This window comes from Amblyomma maculatum, chromosome 7, assembly GCF_055883805.1.
Source record: "Amblyomma maculatum isolate TAMU_Amacu chromosome 7, ASM5588380v1, whole genome shotgun sequence".
NCBI classification, from domain to species: domain Eukaryota; kingdom Metazoa; phylum Arthropoda; class Arachnida; order Ixodida; family Ixodidae; genus Amblyomma; species Amblyomma maculatum.
This window is the reverse complement of record NC_139350.1, coordinates 5292520-5309965: the sequence shown is the minus strand read 5'-3', so window position 1 is coordinate 5309965 and position 17446 is coordinate 5292520. Positions and strand designations below refer to the sequence as shown.

The window sequence follows — 17446 nt, the reverse complement described above, 5'->3', positions numbered from 1 at the left end:
CTGTTCATTGCATGCCGTCCTCAATCAGCATGTGGCCAATCAGAGACCATCCTTCGGAAGAAGCGAGCAGCCGAACACCACGCGTGTTAACTGCCACCGATTGCCCGTGCTGTTCATTGCATGCCGTGCTCAATCAGCATGTGGCCAATCAGAGACCATCCTTCGGAAGAAGCGAGCAGCCGAACACCACGCGTATTAACTGCCACCGATTGCCCGTGCTGTTCATTGCATGCCGTCCTCAATCAGCATGTGGCCAATCAGAGACCTTCCTTCGGAAGAAGCGAGCAGCCGACCACCACGCGTGTTAACTGCCACCAATTGCCCGTGCTGTTCATTGCATGACGGCCTCAATCCGCATGTGGCCAATCAGAGACCATCCTTCGGAAGAAGCGAGCAGCCGAACACCACGCGTGTTAACTGCCACCGATTGCCCGTGCTGTTCATTGCATGCCGTTCTCAATCAGCATGTGGCCAATCAGATACCAACCTTCGGAAGAAGCGAGCAGCCGAACACCACGCGTGTTAACTGCCACCGATTGCTCGTGCTGTTCATTGCATGCCGTCCTCAATCAGCATGTGGCCAATCAGGGACCATCCTTCGGAAGCAGCGAGCAGCCGAACACCACGCGTGTTAACTGCCACCGATTGCCCGTGCTGTTCACTGCATGCCGTCCTCAATGAGCATGTGGCCAATCAGAGACCATCCTTCGGAAGAAGCGAGCAGCCGAACACCACGCGTGTTAACTGCCACCGATTGCCCGTGCTGTTCATTGCATGCCGTCCTCAATCAGCATGTGGCACAATCAGAGACCATCCTTCGGAAGCAGCGAGCAGCCGAACACCACGCGTGTTAACTGCCACCGATTGCCCGTGCTGTTCATTGCATGCCGTCCTCAATCAGCATGTGGCCAATCAGAGACCATCCTTCGGAAGAAGCGAGCAGCCGAACACCACGCGTGTTAACTGCCACCGATTGCCCGTGCTGTTCATTGCATGCCGTCCTCAATCAGCATGTGGCCAATCAAAGACCATCCTTCGGAAGAAGCGAGCAGCCGAACACCACGCGTGTTAACTGCCACCGATTGTCCGTGCTGTTCATTGCATGCCGTCCTCAATCAGCATGTGGCACAATCAGAGACCATCCTTCGGAAGCAGCGAGCAGCCGAACACCACGCGTGTTAACTGCCACCGATTGCCCGTGCTGTTCATTGCATGCCGTCCTCAATGAGCATGTGGCCAATCAGAGACCATCCTTCGGAAGAAGCGAGCAGCCGAACACCACGCGTGTTAACTGCCACCGATTACCCGTGCTGTTCATTGCATGCCGTCCTCAATCAGCATGTGGCACAATCAGAGACCATCCTTCGGAAGCAGCGAGCAGCCGAACACCACGCGTGTTAACTGCCACCGATTGCCCGTGCTGTTCATTGCATGCCGTCCTCAATCAGCATGTGGCCAATCAGAGACCATCCTTCGGAAGAAGCGAGCAGCCGAACAGCACGCGTGTTAACTGCCACCGATTGCGCGTGCTGTTCATTGCATGCCGTCGTCAATCAGCATGTGGCCAATCAGAGACCATCCTTCGGAAGAAGCGAGCAGCCGAACACCACGCGTGTTAACTGCCACCGATTGCCCGTGCTGTTCATTGCATGCCGTCGTCAATCAGCATGTGACCAATCAGAGACCATCCTTCAGAAAAAGCGAGCAGCCGAACACCACGCGTGTTAACTGCCACCGATTGCCCGTGCTGTTTATTGCATGCCGTCGTCAATCAGCATGTGGCCATTCACAGACCATCGCAATCACAGACACGTGGCCAGTAAGAGCGGAACGTCACACATAAGTGGCCGTCAAAGGAGGAGCGCGCTCGCAGATGATATAAAAACCGTGGGACTGCCGTATTCGAGCTGACGCCAATGCCGCAAGAACGAGCCGCGTGCTCCCAAGTACAAGCTTCCCTATAGTGTGCCATGTGCTGGCACACCTAGCTCGCATTTTGCCAGCTAAGTAAACTTTGTTTTTCCGTGAGAGGGAAAAACCTTATCAACGGTGTAAGCAACCTATGTTTCTTATAGTGCCTGAATCTGCAAAAGCTTCAGATATTACGTCTCCGAGGTCAGTTGCGAGATAATCATAACCTAGAAACACTGAAGCCTTTGGGTGGTGATTTTTGCCGCCTTTTTATGCTGCAGCATTTGCTTTGCTTCAACTAATATTTCAGACATCATACAAAGAAGATCGCTTGAAGCGCTGACATGCACGTGCAGGGAGTCTCGCTCTTACGCCCTCGGTAAAATCAAACAACAAACAACCACCGTTTAGCTATTTGGCCTTCAGAGCAGATCAGTAGTCATTCCTGAGCAGATGCTATATCGCTCGAAACGGCACTACTTTAATTTGCATATCTTTAGGAGCCATGTTTCTGTCACTTTTGCTTTCTAGCTATGGTCTATTATGATACTGGCTCAAGTTTGAAGAATTGTAGTCCCCTTAATCAGCTCTGGTATATATATCCTAGAAAGGACGATTTTGTTTTCAAGTAGTGACTCTTACTTCGCAATCTTCATTTCCCATAGAAATACTGATAATAAAGGCCTCTTGTCATCTCTGTTCTGTCTGCTTTACTCAACTCATATGCGTTTATCCCCTGTATAGTTCTTATCAGTAGCTTAACTAGAGTGCAAGGGTATTTTCCGATTGACAGTGTTGATCCCGAGTGAAAGGCGCCGTACAGAATGGCAAACATGTATATTGTCAGGTAGGTTCTGCTGTTTTTTTTTTGTATTTTGTGCGATGTTTATTGCCTCAGGGCATAACAGGAATGGTATGACGGATGAAGGGTGTGGTCAAATAAAAGAATAAAGGTTGGCTGATGCAATGAAGTCGAGGAGTGAACGATGATGCGGTTCCTAGGTCCAAGCGGCATATGACTGCGGATTTGGGGGAAGAGGCCAGCTAGCTGCTACCAGGTGCCGGATCCGCGTCGGCTTCAGTGCTGGACATTCCCTCAGCAGGTAATGGATGTCAGCTTCTGTATTTCTGGATTTACCGACGGGGCACCCAGGGTGTGGATACAAATACCGAAATTGAGGCTACTTTCGAATCACTGCCGGTGTTGCCACCCCAACTCTAATCCTCCAAAGCACCACTTCCTCTGCACGGGTTAGACCGCGAGGGAGGCTTACCGTACACGGAGGTATAAGAGCCCGAGTACAGCGTTGAAGGTGCTCCCTTTTTGTTAAAAGTAGGGTAGCATTGACGAATTTTATGAGGTTTGACGATGTCGAGGTAGAGGGTGAAAGGCGGGTCGCAGAATACGCCTGGCTTTGAGCCCTTAAAAGGTCACGCGGAGACCTTTCAATACGAATTGGCTGAGCCGCTAGATTGTGTATGTTTGGGCAGATATCTGGGCTACTACTAACGCATCTAAGTAGCTTAGTGACCTGGAGGGCATCAGTGCGTATGACAATATGGGCCGTGGGGAACATGGGAATTGCAGTCACAGAGAAGCGCCTCTTGCACTGCAAGCAGTTGTGCACAAAACGAAGATGAGGTTCCGGTAATTGAAATGTTGATGTCTTGTTCAGTTGATTGGGCCATAAACTGCAGTTATCACTCTGCAGGCTTGGATGCTTGCGTCGACGTAAATTACACTGGCACCTTGTGGCAAGCGGGCGTCTTCTTCCATAATTCGGTCGCGAAGTGATGGCGCTGTTTCCTGTGTTCTCGGTCGTCGTAAATCAGTTGGCTTGTTATCGCTCAGCTGTACAAAACGCCAAGGAGGAAGAACTGGCAGTGGCGGTGGTAGAAGTGCATATGACGAAGAGGCCTCAGAGCCCACGTTGCGTGAGAGAGGGTGGCCTTAAGCCTGCGTGCATCACGTCGTTGCTGCACCAGTTCATCTATTGTGTTTAGCTGTGCGTTTTCTTGGAGCGCCACGATTGGTGCGATGCGAAGGAGGCAGGTGATGACCCTCATTGCCTCTCGATTTATAGCTTCAAGTCGATCCCATTGTGCCTTGTCAAATGCTGAAATTGCGCTTGATAAACAAGGCGCGGTTGCACAACCACCCGTATACCAACTGTCTTGCAACATCTGAGCTATCGCCGTCCGTTTTTGGAGCAATGCGTCTGTTCAGACCCAGAGTCTGTAACACCTGTATTTTTTTTTGAGCGCGAGACAGCCATGAAGTTCCAGTTCCTGACTCATGAATAGTTGAGTCCAATATTTTTGCTGCTGAATTTTCCTGAAGTGGGGTTCCAGATAGATGTAGACGAACAGGTGTTTCCGCTAGTTTACGACGCCCCCAGCGGGTGGCGACAGATATGAACGTAGTTTTACTGATGGAAAGTTCAAGGCCAATAAAAGATGCATATGTAGACGTAATATCTAAAGCTGACTGATGGGAAGCGGATTGAGTCAGTAGGTCATTTTGTGTTCTCCACAACGTGATGGCATCAGCGTATATTACGAATTTAACATCAGAACTTTCATGTAACCGCCATGCAAGAGATATAAATGCAATATTAAACAATGTTGGTGACAACACTGATCCCTGGGGTACACCGGGAAGAGGGACAAATGATCCTATGGCATCGCCACTGAGGTGTATTGCAAATGTTCTACCTTCAAGTAAAGATTTTACAAAATTGCGCACTCTAAGTGGTAAATGGAGCATGTCAATGGAATCCAGAATGGCAGCATGACTGATATTATTATAAGCCTTTTCTATATCCATGGCGAGGACGGTGCGTACATTGTGGCTGCGGGTGGATGATAATACTCTGAGGACGTCAAGACAGCCAGCCCGTGCCTTCTGTGCCAATAGATGGTCGAAAGCCAATTTGGGCCGGGTGGTAGAAACCGTGATGTTCAAGACACCACAAGATTCGTGTGGCGAGCATTTTCTCAGCAAGCTTGCAAACTATTGGCGTTAACGATATAGGTTGAAAGTTGCTAAGGTCTGTAGGCGTTTTCACCGGCTTTGGAATAGGGATCACAATAGCCGATTTCCAGTCCTCTGGTAGATCACCGTCTAGCCATTCCTTGTTTATGGTGTCAAGGAGTTGAGGAACTGCATCAGCCCTGAGGTTCTTGTAAACCTCGCACGTAATGCAGTCCGGACAGGGCGCTGTCTTTCGGTTGGCTTCATCTATAGCTGCAATCAATTTGGGCATAGACGCCGCCGACGTGATTCCCTCGGCGTCGGAAGCAGATGGCAGCTTATCGACACGGGCTGGCATGCCCCACAAGTAAGTTCTTGTAACTGGTACAGACAACACGTCGTACTTGGGGAAAAACTTGCACGCTGCTTGTTTTGCGAAGTCATTCGGAGATAAGTTTGCTGCAAAGCATGCTCTGCATGCTCTCTCTGATCTAGAAGCGAGAGTGTCGCCTCCACAGAGTGATTTTGCAGAATGGCGCGGTAATGGTCCCAGTGGACAACTGAACACTTGCGGCGTAATCGCCGGGCCTGTGATGAATAGAGGCGGATGACGATAGGATGATGGTCACGCCCCCAGGAGTCCAGCTCCAAGAGCCACGAGCGAGTCCCGACGCTCAGCGAACGACTCGGGAGTATGGGACATAATCGTTGGCGAGGCAGCATTGATATTAGCGGTCTGGGATTCCGTTGCTCGCCTACAACGAGCACGCAGTTCACGATGTTTTCAGAGCTTATAGACCTCCGCTAAACGGTGTTCAGTTTGATCCTCAACTGCCGTCACATCCTCATGTGGAGATTCCGGCACGTTCTCCACGTTTGAACCCTGTTTGTGACAAAGTTGTGCACTCACTTTAGCGCTATAAGCATGTGGCGTAGAGATTGCCGATGGCTCGGTCTCAGATAGTTGTGGAAATTCATCTTCGTCTAACTGGAGTGCATCAAATCTGTTGAATGTCTGACTCGGTGGTGAACTAACATGTTGAGACCATCGCCTTTGTATCCCACGACGGACCTTTTGAGTTACTTTCACTTTTGTTGGGCACGTTGGAGAGGTGATCTCATGGCCATTAGCTTTGCGATGATGATGATGGATTTTAATGGCGCAAGGGCGACTCAGTCCAAAGAGCGCCAAACTCAAGGTTAATGGTGCACTCAAGTTTATATGATGGAATAGTTGTGATTTTTCATGAAGGGATAAAAAACTGGTGTATAGGGCCTAAAAATGTATTCGCTCTGTAATATCGCTAAAAACAATGGTGTATAGGGCCTAAAATTCATTTGTGATATATAATGGATACGCAATGTATAAGTAGATGTATTAAAAGATCTCATCCGTCCTCTCAAGGAGGAGCGGGCTGAGACCCACGTCGATAAGAAATTTCACGTAAAAAGCCTACTTGTGATAAAAATTTAAGCACCTGTTTTAAAGGAAACATTGGGTTGTCGCCAATAAAAATGGATGGGTGTGCAGGTATTTGATGAGTGAACAAGGAGGGAAAATGACGTCTTCTTTCTGGTTCCAGTTGTGCACATATGATTAAAACATGAATGACAGTGAGTCGATCACCACATCTCGAGCAGTGTGGTGCAGGAGAGTTGGTTAAAAGATATGTATGGGTTATGTATGTGTGGCCAATTCTCAGCCTGTACAGGGCTACTTCTTTAAATCTATCTTGTTTTTCTGTGGTGTACCTGCCTATTTTTGCCTTTATTGTGTGTAGTTTATTTTCTGATGCTGCGTCCCATTCCTCTTGCCATTGTTGTCGAATCATGTTTTTTATGTGTGGTTTGAGGTCATGATAAGTTATCTTATCAATGTCTGTGTCATTTCGAAGGGCAGCTGAAGCAGCTAGCCTATCAGCTGCCTCATTACCAGGTATACAGCGGTGGCCTGGCACCCAACACAGTGTAATTTTAATTTCTTGTTCATGAGCAAACATAAGGGTGTTATAAAGAGAGTTCAGTACTGGGTGCTTATTTTTCCATTTTCAAAAGGATAGGGACTTTAAAACACTGAGGGAGTCTGTGTAGATGATCGACGTCTGTATTTTATTTTCTATAATGTGTCTCACAGCTAAAAGGATACCATGGCATTCAGCGGTAAATATACTAGTATGTCTGTTCAGGGTTTTTGACTGTGAAAACTGTGGTCCATGTGCTGCACAGGAGACTTGAGCAGACTTCGAAGCATCAGTGTAATATTCATCACAAGTGTACTTCTCCTGAAGTGACATGAAGTGCTGCTGTATGGCAATAGGGGATGCATGTTTGCCCACTTCAAGAAACGACAGGTCGCAATTAACACCGTGCATTTCCCAAGGAGCAATTAGGTCTGTTATGGAAGTTGTATGAAGACTGGTAACCGAAACATTCAGATATTCAATGTGCGTGGCAACCCTGATTGGATATGGTGGTGTTAGAGATGGTTTTTTTGAGAAAAGTGCTGTGCCAGTTTTGTCAAGCAGGAGCCGACGACATGGATGGTCCAGTTGGCATAGTACCTTCCTAGCATAAGTTAGAGAAGTAAATTGTCTCCTTCGTTGCAGTGACCATCGGTTCGCCTCGACATAGAGGCTAGCAATTGGGCTAGTTCGGAAAGCGCCCGTAGCGAGGCGAAGGCCGAGGTGGTGCACGGGATCGAGCAATTTTAGCGCAGAGGATGATGCTGACCCATAAACCATCGAGCAATAGTCAATGCGTGATAGAACTACACTATTCAGAAGGTTCAGAAGGCAGTCGCGGTCTGTGCCCCATGACCGGTGAGAGAGAATTTTTAGCAAATTCATCGCTTTGAGACACTTCAGTCGCAACTGTTTTAAGTGGGGAATGAAGGAAAGTTTTTCGTCAACAACTACGCCAAGAAATTTATGTTCTTTTTTAAAGGCAAGGCTCTGGCCATTCAGTGTAATGTTGGGGTTAGGCCTGATGCCACGCTGCTTAGAGAAAAGTACACAAACACTCTTTCCAGAGTTAAATTTAAACCCATTGTCATCAGCCCACCTGGACAATTTGTTTACACCTAGCTGAATTTGTCGTTCACAGATGGCCAAGTTGCAAGATTTGAAGCTTATCTGGACGTCATCAACATATACAGAACAAGAAATAGTTTTTGGCAGCAAGCTTTTTAAAGAGTTCATTTTGACTACAAAAAGTGTGCAACTGAGAACACCACCTTGGTTTGGTTTGGTTTGTGGGGTTTAACGTCCCAAAGCGACTCAGGCTATGAGAGACGCCGTAGTGGAGGACTCCGGAAATTTCGACCACCTGGGGTTCTTTAACGTGCACTGACATCGCACAGCACACGGGCAGCTTGCTTTTCGCCTCCATCGAAAAGCGGCCGCCGAGGCCGGGATTCGATCCCGCGTCCTTGGGAACAGTAGCCGAGCGCCGTAACCACTGCGCCACCCCGGCGGGACGAGAACACCACCTTGAGGGACACCATTTTCTTGAATGTACTGCTTTGAATATGCATTGCCAACACGAACTTTGAAGGTCCGTTCAGACAAGTAACTTCGAATTGTGCTCAACATGTTTCCTGTGATGCCAAGAGAGAAGAGGTCGCGGATGATACCATAGCGCCAAGTGGTATCATATGCTTTTTCAAGATCGAAAAAGACAGATAAACAATGTTGTTTATGTACAAAAGCATCCCTTGCATAAGACTCAAAGGCAATGAGCTGATCAGCTGTTGATCGCCCAGTTCTAAAACCAGCTTGGTTTTGATAAAGAAGACCATTGTATTCAAGGAAATGGAAAAGGCGACGATGTACCATTTTCTCAAAAAGCTTGCATAGACAGCTGGTTAGTGCGATAGGCCGATAACTAGCAGCAAGTGTGGGTTCTTTTCCGGGTTTTAATATTGGGATGATGATCGCTTCCTTCCATGCTTTAGGAAAGCGTCCTGTGGCCCATACTTTATTATACAGGTAGAGTAGGGTTTCAACAGTGTTCACATGCAGATGCCTGAGCATTCCATATGTGATCCTGTCAGGACCTGGTGCTGTGTTACCACATGTGTCTAATGCAATCTTCAGCTCCTGCATGGTGAATGGGCTATTGTATCCTCCTGAGGATGGCCTTTTATCATGTATGTGCTTCCTCTCCTCTCTTGCCTTGTGCCGCAAAAAGGAATCTGTATGGTGTGCTGAGCTGAATATGTATTCAAAGTGTTGCCCTAGTGTGTCTGCTTGATGTTCAAGAGAGTCACCACTGGTGCTGACAAGGGGCGTTGGGACTGTGCTATATCCTTTAAGTGCTCTTATCCTGTTGTGAACTTTGTGTGCGTCAGAATAGGAGTTCACTGAAGAAAGGAATGATGACCAGCTTTCTCGCTTGGAGATGCGTCGAATACGCCTGCCATTTGCCTTTGCACGCTTAAAGGCTATTAGGTTTTCGGCTGTGGGGTATCGGCGTAGTTTCGACCATGCCCTGTTTTGAGTTTCACGAGCAGTCTTACATTCTGCATTCCACCAGGGTCTTCGTTTATTTCGTGGCTTACTTGATGTCTGTGGAATGTATTTTTCTGCTGCCTCTATGATGTGCAGCGTGATTAAGCGTTGAGTTTCATCAACGCCTAAGTCAGTAACTGATGAACAGGCCAATGATGAGTGTTCCCTGAACATCTTCCAGTTGGCTGCATTTTCTTTGAATTTTCTGGGATTCGACACATTTTCATTTCCGTTCCCAGTATATTTTATTAAGATCGGAAAATGGTCACTTCCGTATAGATTGTTAATGACAGTCCACTCTGTAGCTGCCAGGAACATCGAGGAGCCAATGGCTAGATCTATGGATGTGTAAGAGTTATAAGCTATATTGTAGTAAGTTGGCTGTTTCGTGTTTAGTATGCATGATCCCGAGGACAATAAGAATTTTTCGATTAGAACGCCTCGGGAGTCCGTTCTTGTACATCCCCATAATGGGTGGTGAGCATTAAAGTCTCCGACCAGCAACCAAGGTTCCGGAAGTTGATCAATCAATTTTTCAAAACTTTCGCTACTTAGCTTATAAGTTGGAGCAATATACAGGGAACATACGGTTGTTATTTTGCCATAAACTAAGCTTCTGACTGCCACTGCCTCTAAGTCTGTGTTGAGTGAGATGTTTCGAGAGGGGATTGATTTTTGTGTTACAATGGCAACGCCACCAGAGGAGTGAGAGCTGCCTTGCCTGTCGTTCCTGAATACATTATATTGCTTAAGGAAATTTGAGTCTGCTGGTCTTAAATGGGTTTCTTGCAGACAAAGTATGTTTGGTTGATAGTCCGCAAGAATTTCATATATATCATCTAAATTTTTAAAGAGTCCTCGGCAGTTCCAATAAATGAGGAGCGCCATAATTAAAAGTTATTTAAGGGACAAGTTTAAATTTAGGTTTGTAGGTCCTTGGGACCTGTTATTGGGACTTTTCCCTTTCTTTTTCGCTCCAGTGAGCTTTGCCGCCTAGGCAGCTGGGGTGAAGAAGTTGTGTCAATCGCATCTTCAGATGCGGTGGACGACTGTGCAGAAAGCACAGGATTGTCAGTTTTAGGCCTCGACTCATGGGTCGAGGCCTTTGGGCCGGCTGACCTGGGGGTCCGCGCAGCCAGCTTTGCGGGTGGTGGTGGAGTAGCGCTAGCTGACTCCATTAAGGGCGCAGGTGGCGCTGCCCTGGAAGAACTGTGTGCTTCCTGGGCAGGTGCCGACGACCGCTGTGATGCCGCGCCCTGCTGCGTCACAACGGAGTAGTGTGGCTTTTGAGGAAGAGAAAGCCGCTTTCGTGCCTCTCCGTAAGATATGTTTTCGGTGACTTTCAGTGTAATTTTTTCTTTTTCTTTTTTCCAGTATGGGCATGAGCGTGAATAAGCTGGGTGGTTACCTTCACAGTTTGAGCAGAGAAGCAGCTGTTCTTCGCAGTTGTCTGTAGGGTGTTCGTGCGAGGCACACTTTGCACATGTGAGTTGGCCACGGCAACTCTGAGAGCCATGGCCATATTTCTGACATTTGAAGCAACGGCGTGGGTTAGGGATGTAGGGCCTCAGTTTTATCTTTGTGTAGCCTACTTCGACAGATTCTGGGAGAGTGCTTGCAGCAAAGGTGAGTACAATGTGCTTTGTTTCTATCTCTTTGTTATCTCGTCTGATCTTTATCCGGTAGACATCTGTGACATTTTGTTCCTTCAGGCCTTCAAGAAGTTCTTGTTCACTCACGTACCTAAGGTCATCATCAGAGATGACTCCTCGGGCAGTGTTTAGTGATCGGTGCGGGCTAATCTGTACCGGTATTTCTCCAAATGATTCGACTGTACTTAGCTTCTGATACTGATGATTGTACATTAATTCTAGTAACAGGTCACCATTTCCAAGTTTCTTTATCTTATAGCCCTGGCCAATGGCCTCAGTCAACGTTCGGGAAGCAACAAATGGGGACACAAGTCGTGCAGTGATTTCCTCGTGGTCACTGTGGACCACGTGGAAACGAGGAAAGTTGTTTATGTTCTTTGAGAAGAACATGGTGGTCTCGGTGCGCCCCCTTTTAGAAGGAGGACGATCGGGGTTAAGGAGTTTAGATGCCATAAAAAATTTTATTGTTCGGCTGCAGTGCCAGCCACCCACTGGAGCCCAACGAGGGGACGGGACAGAAACTGTCAATTCCTGCCCACGCCAGCTGTACACCGTAACTATAACCCAATATGGCGTAACTCAGGGTAGCTAGCCACACAAGGTTAACCCTCGCCGCCTGGAAGTAGGAAGAAGTGTAGAAGGTAAGAGAGGACAGGACAGTTCTAAGAAAGAAAATAGGAAAGTGAAAGATGGAGGGGAGAACAGGAAAAGGCGACTGCCGCCATTAGCTTTGCGAAGTCCGCATCGGTAAGATACTGTTTCTTCTGGCACAGCTTCACCTGGTGTTGTAAAAGGGCAAAGCATATGCATATGGCCAAGTCGGAAAGAGCTATAACAGTAGACAACTCTCGGTTTATATGGTCGAGGGCGTAGAATGCAGCCATAATGGAATAGGCGAGTTGGGGGAGTCATGCCTTGCAAGGTAACAATGCAAGAGCGCCCCTTTCCAATGTGACGATCTTGGATCACACGATGAGTAGGGCAGTAGAGCTCACGCTAAAGTGCAGCCTGGTCCTCGTCAACGTCTACTTTGTAGGTCGGAACCATCAACAAGATAAACCTGTACCGGAGACTTCGTTTGTTATTGAAATGCGCTTAAGTGTTTCAAGACACTCAACAGCAGCCAAACTCGGGAGCCACACAGCAATCGTATTCGACTTCTTCCTCGCCGTGAAGCCACGGAAACCCTTGATTCCAAGACATGCGTCCAGGTTCGCCTGACTAACTCTATTCGGTATCTCAGTGAGGCACTTGGTTGTTAGAACCTTAATGGTCACTTTATAGGATGCTGATCGGGGTGTCGAAAATACCGGGTGGTCAGTCGTTGTATAGGAATGCTTGCCTTGTGAACTGTTGTTTGCGGAGGATGACCCCAGTGCACTGCCTTCTGAAGGGCATTTGTGAGCACCGCGCTGTGCCGCCCGTCCAGATGGCAGCGCTGAAGACATGTCCTTTGGCGTGCTCGGCTGCTCACGCACATTGGTGGGAACTCTATCACCATGTGGAGGCTGGTGAGCCATTCCCGACCTCTGCCCTGGGGACAGATCACTCACGGCCTGATGTGCATTTTGAGACGGCAGGATATGTGCTGCAGCCAATGTACCAGGAACAGGAACCAGGAGTGGGACCCAGGCTCGGATATCAATAATTGTGCGCTCGGTAATGCAGTCGAGACAGGCGGCGCCGGCGAAGATACCTCCGCCAGCATGGCACCAGGTACTGTTACTCCATGTGGTAAGATGCGCTGTGATAGAACATTCAAATTTCTTATACTACTGTAAGCGATACAGTAAAGCTTCAGGTGACGAACCGGGTTCAGACTGAGCTGAGCTCTGTCCAGCTGTATAGAATCATTCATAGTCAGAGTGCTGCAACACCTATGGGAGAAATTCAAACTGCAAGGATTGTTGCGCGTGCACACTGAGCAGAGGCCTCTGTTAAGGACCCACTTGCAGGCTGAGCCCCTGTCATTAGGCTGTACCTGGAACACGGTTCCGCTAATAAACTTCAAGATATAGCTGGTACGACGCTATAAAAGCGCAAATAGGATTTAGCTTTAGCATTGTTCCACATTTCTGTCTCACTTTCTATGTGAAACGAACTTGCATTTAGTTACGTGAAACTTGCACAAGTTCTACTGAAGGTGCAATTACGAACCAGAAACCGCGTAGAACCTGATTAACAGTGCAGGTGCACCACAGGTAAGGCCAATACAAAACACTGCACAATTTCCCAATGAGGTATCGAGATGTACACAACAGCGCTGAGGAGCTGCGCAGCGTTGTGACATCGGATGCATGCATGACAAAGGCCTTCGAGCGCCTAGTGGCTTCCTGCGAGGCCAACTGAGCCCCATACAAGTGGTAATGACATGCGAAAAAAGTATGCTCACCACTGAAGTTGGACTCGATCTCGTAAGGGATGACGGCGTGGTCCCAGAGCCTCTCGGGCCTCGCAGTGGCGGCGCGGACGCGTCGGCGGTTCTTCCCCGCGCGCTCCCGGTGCCGATGTCGCCGCCTGCGCATATGTCATATATTCACGTAAAGTTATCCGCACAGAGAAGAGGCACCATCAGCTCTACACTATATTAAATGTTGTTCTGTACGTGCTTAAAGGCATCAGGTGGGTAAACTACCAGTATTAAAATTAAATTTGAGTTTATATCTTTCAACAAAAAAATTGTTCCACGTGTTGCCGATGACAGGTGTCAGACCAGCGTCCATGGATAATGCACTTAATGAATACTCCACTTGAGCTTTAGCCCCGAGCACCAAGATTGATAGAATTGACAGCGGAAACTTCCCTTGAGATGCTCTTGTTCGCTGTACCTCGCAGGGCACACTATACATCGGTGTCTTGTTGCAGGCGCTCGCCAGCAGCGCAGAACGCTGGACAATGCAAGGTCTTCGCATGGCTTTCTGTATCCGAGGGAACTCGGCCGGCGCACCATGCATATGACGCCCAGTCCTGGTCGTCCGCTTATTGAGCTACCCTCCTGCCGCAGTTTCCTCAACGCCGTACCAACGTCCACATCTGCGTGAGGCTACGTGCAGAGGTTACGTAATCTGGCGCCAACACAGCCGCTGAGGCCATAAGAGCAGTCCTACCATCCTGACAGGAATGCGCGCAACGGCCCCGCTAGGGGCGCAGCGACTGTTACGAGATTCGCTTACGTGTGCGCTGAACGGCTGCCCTCCAAAAAATATATGCTGCTCTACCAAGAATAATTTTGCAAGCCATGGTCATAAAAATCATTCAACCAGGCCTCGAACACAAGCCTTCTCGGCAGAATGACTCAGCTAAAACGCTCGTGAGTAAATATCTCGATACGAACTACTACATTTGCCAAAAGGCAAAACCGCCCTCCTCTTTATAACACCAGCAATTAAGCCATTTGTCGATCGTGCGAGAAGGACCTACCTTCGGAAAAAAAATCGTATAAGTAAAGGTAAGTCCGCCTGTGCGAGGCTTTCGAGCGGTTCAAAAAGCATACACGATGCTCAGAGCTAGAACAGAAAGATGGGACTTTTAGCACAAGATAATGAAAGGTAGTCGAGAGAGGGGCTTTGGATCGCAACGGAAAATTTCGGTAAGAGTACCTGTATTCTGTTCGGAGACAAAGACATGTATTCTAGCCCGGGGGTTTCAAACATGCGTCCCGCCAGCTCCAAAATTCAGCCTTTGTTCAGAAAGCGCATGGCGGCTTTACGAGTTTGCTCTACCACCAGACCCGTTTTCCAAGTAAAATAAACTACAAGGCTTCATCACAGATGGTACGCGTAAAAGTAAATCAACCGTACCTTCAAGATAACTTTTGTAAGTGCAAAACAATTTAAACGCGTACATACCCTGCGCCTATTATTTTTTTTTTATGAAAGAATGGCGCCACGTGCTCCGGGAATGATGCATTTTCGACTTCACGGAGTACCCTATTCTCTAGGAGAGTGATTGTTTGCATTTTCGGTATTGCGTTGCCCCATACAAAAATAACACAACAAAGGTAGCAAATTTGCCATAAATATGCAATATTTGTTCATGTACCCCAGGGTACTTCAATGAAGAAGCAGACAGGTTGAAATGTAACGGACGTTTCAATGTCACTGCAAGAAAATGACGAAACTGGTCCATCATCCCAATAGCCACAATAAGTTCTGAGATTAGAGAGATGGCATGATCAGACCGAGGCATGTGATCTGAACATATCACGCTAAGCGATTCGACACATTTTTAGACACATACTATACCATAACCTCTTATGACTATACGTAAGGAACTAAAACAACCGTTTTGCAAACATCAGCTATTAAGCCATTGGCACAAAATAGGACGCATTTCATTTTTGATACATTTAACAACAGCGAATTTTCAAGAGCGCAGCTCTAATGCTCCTCTTCGGCGGTCGAAGAGCACGTCGACGGTGGTGTCGTTGCCGCTGCGACTGAGAGGAAGAGAGCCGTTGTTGTTGTTGTTGTGCCCTTAAATAATGGAGTCAGCAGTCAAGGGGAAGTGCTTACAAGAAGAGAACGAGCCATGAGCTCCGTGCCTGTGGCTCTTCTCTCCCTCTCTAAAAAATTTCCTTTGGCTCGTGAGAAAAACAAAGAGTGCCTTGTAAGTGCTCATACTTACGTACAAGCATCTCGAAAATTCTCTGCCTTAACATATTGCAAAATGATTAAATATCTGCGCTCAGATTTCACATTAAGCGTATCGTAATCCTCTATAGAAATCTTTTTCACTATGCAGTACTCAGTAGTGCAATTTGAAACAGAAGGCGCGCAATTTTCTTTTTACTTCCGGGATGTACTTACCGGATAGAAACACGGTGCAGTGGTCCGTGTAAATAACAAATAGAAATTGCCATTCATTTTACGTCATTCATATAGCAAGGTAACAAAACAGGGTCAAGGATATGTTATGGCGGAACCTGCGATTTCTAAACTTTAGTCGTGATTTATAATTTTTGATACCCGGAAATTGCAACAAGTTTTCGAGATAAGAGTTTCTCAGTTATTGCGTATTTCTTTCGAACACATACGTCTCGAGTTTATGTAGCAACACCGAATAATTTACGAAATTGGAAGCCTTGCTCAAGTCCAGGTATATATATAGTTGAAAAAGGCAACAACAATAATTTAGAGTCAAAACAGCTTATATAGCATTCATAAATTTCTGTACGAGCAACGCTCTTTCTGTTGCGCGCCTCTTAAAAGGATAAACTGGGACTGAGTCATGAGTTGATGTTTCCGGGAAAAGTTAGAAATGCGCATTGCAATAGCGTCTTCGAAACCCTGGGAGAATATCAGCGGTATTTCGAGGTAAAATTATGGACGAACACGATAGCGCAAGCTACCATCCAACATATGAAGCCCCGCTTTAATTGAGCCGTACGAACGTGCCTGCGTGACATGGGGATAACGTGAGTCCAAGGGTCCTGGAAGGCCGATTCTGATAACACCTTCTCATTATGAAGTAAGAGGTCGAGTTGGAAGCTCCTGCCATACGTAACGTTAGGCAGTCAATGCGCGGCCACGTCAGCTGCCAGCTACCGCCTGCCAGAGCCATGCTAGTCAGTAGCTGCTCTCAACGCCGACGTCAGTATTTCCAGTCAAGGGGGCTGTTAACGCTATCGCGGTTAAAATTATAATCGATTTGCTTCGTTGAACTAAATGGGATGTAGGCGCTTGAGCATAATCACTTTTTTCGCCTTGGTGTATACTTCTTAATATTTGCAGTTGTACTGCCGGGGTTAAAAGGGGCCATTATTTAAGGCGATATAATTTGTTATAGCGAAAGCTTTACTACGTCCTTCCGTAGTTTGGTCGACGTGTGTTTCAAGCCTCCGTGCCGCTTCTTCGCACGTGTGGCGAGCGAAGCCGGCGGTGCTCGCTTCTTGTTCGGCTGCTGCTTCACTTCAATCTACATCACACATCTTCACACACCTGGCAAACTTAATTCGTATTGGTACATATGTCTCGACAAATATGTACAACATATTGCGTGGTACAATGGCACACAGCCTCGCAGTCCCGTGCCATACCCTTTCCCTACGCCGTCCCCGCTGCTCATCTGGCAAACAGCCTTCCAGTCCCGTGCCATACCCTTTCCCTCCACCGACACCGCTGCCAATTTGGCCCGCCTACTGGGACGGCCCCTCTTGAAAATGCCATCGACACCTTCGAGTCGTCTAGACCCGGTTGTGGTGTCTTTGAGGTGCGCAGACATCCATGGAGGAATCGCGCGCTTTCGCTTTGTCTATTTTGGTAGATACATGTTAACATTCCGTTATTATTTTTGATGTGTGGTAAATGCAGAAGCATGCGCTCTTTCCACTCCGTTTCAGTAGTAACAAAGAGCACAAAAACGTATTTCAGTATAATCAAGTATTTTGTTATCACTGGATT

General features: G+C 47.5%; 1 protein-coding gene across 1 annotated transcript in view; it reads right to left on the bottom strand.

Moving 5' to 3' along the window:
• LOC146182644 (protein tolkin-like) overlaps nt 1–17446 on the bottom strand; it is an 803125-nt gene that overhangs the window by 366749 nt on the left and 418930 nt on the right. The window contains exon 3 of the mRNA XM_084608884.1: nt 13438–13562. Coding sequence (XP_084465010.1) covers nt 13438–13562 — 125 coding nt within the window. The remainder of the gene's footprint in view (nt 1–13437; nt 13563–17446) is intronic.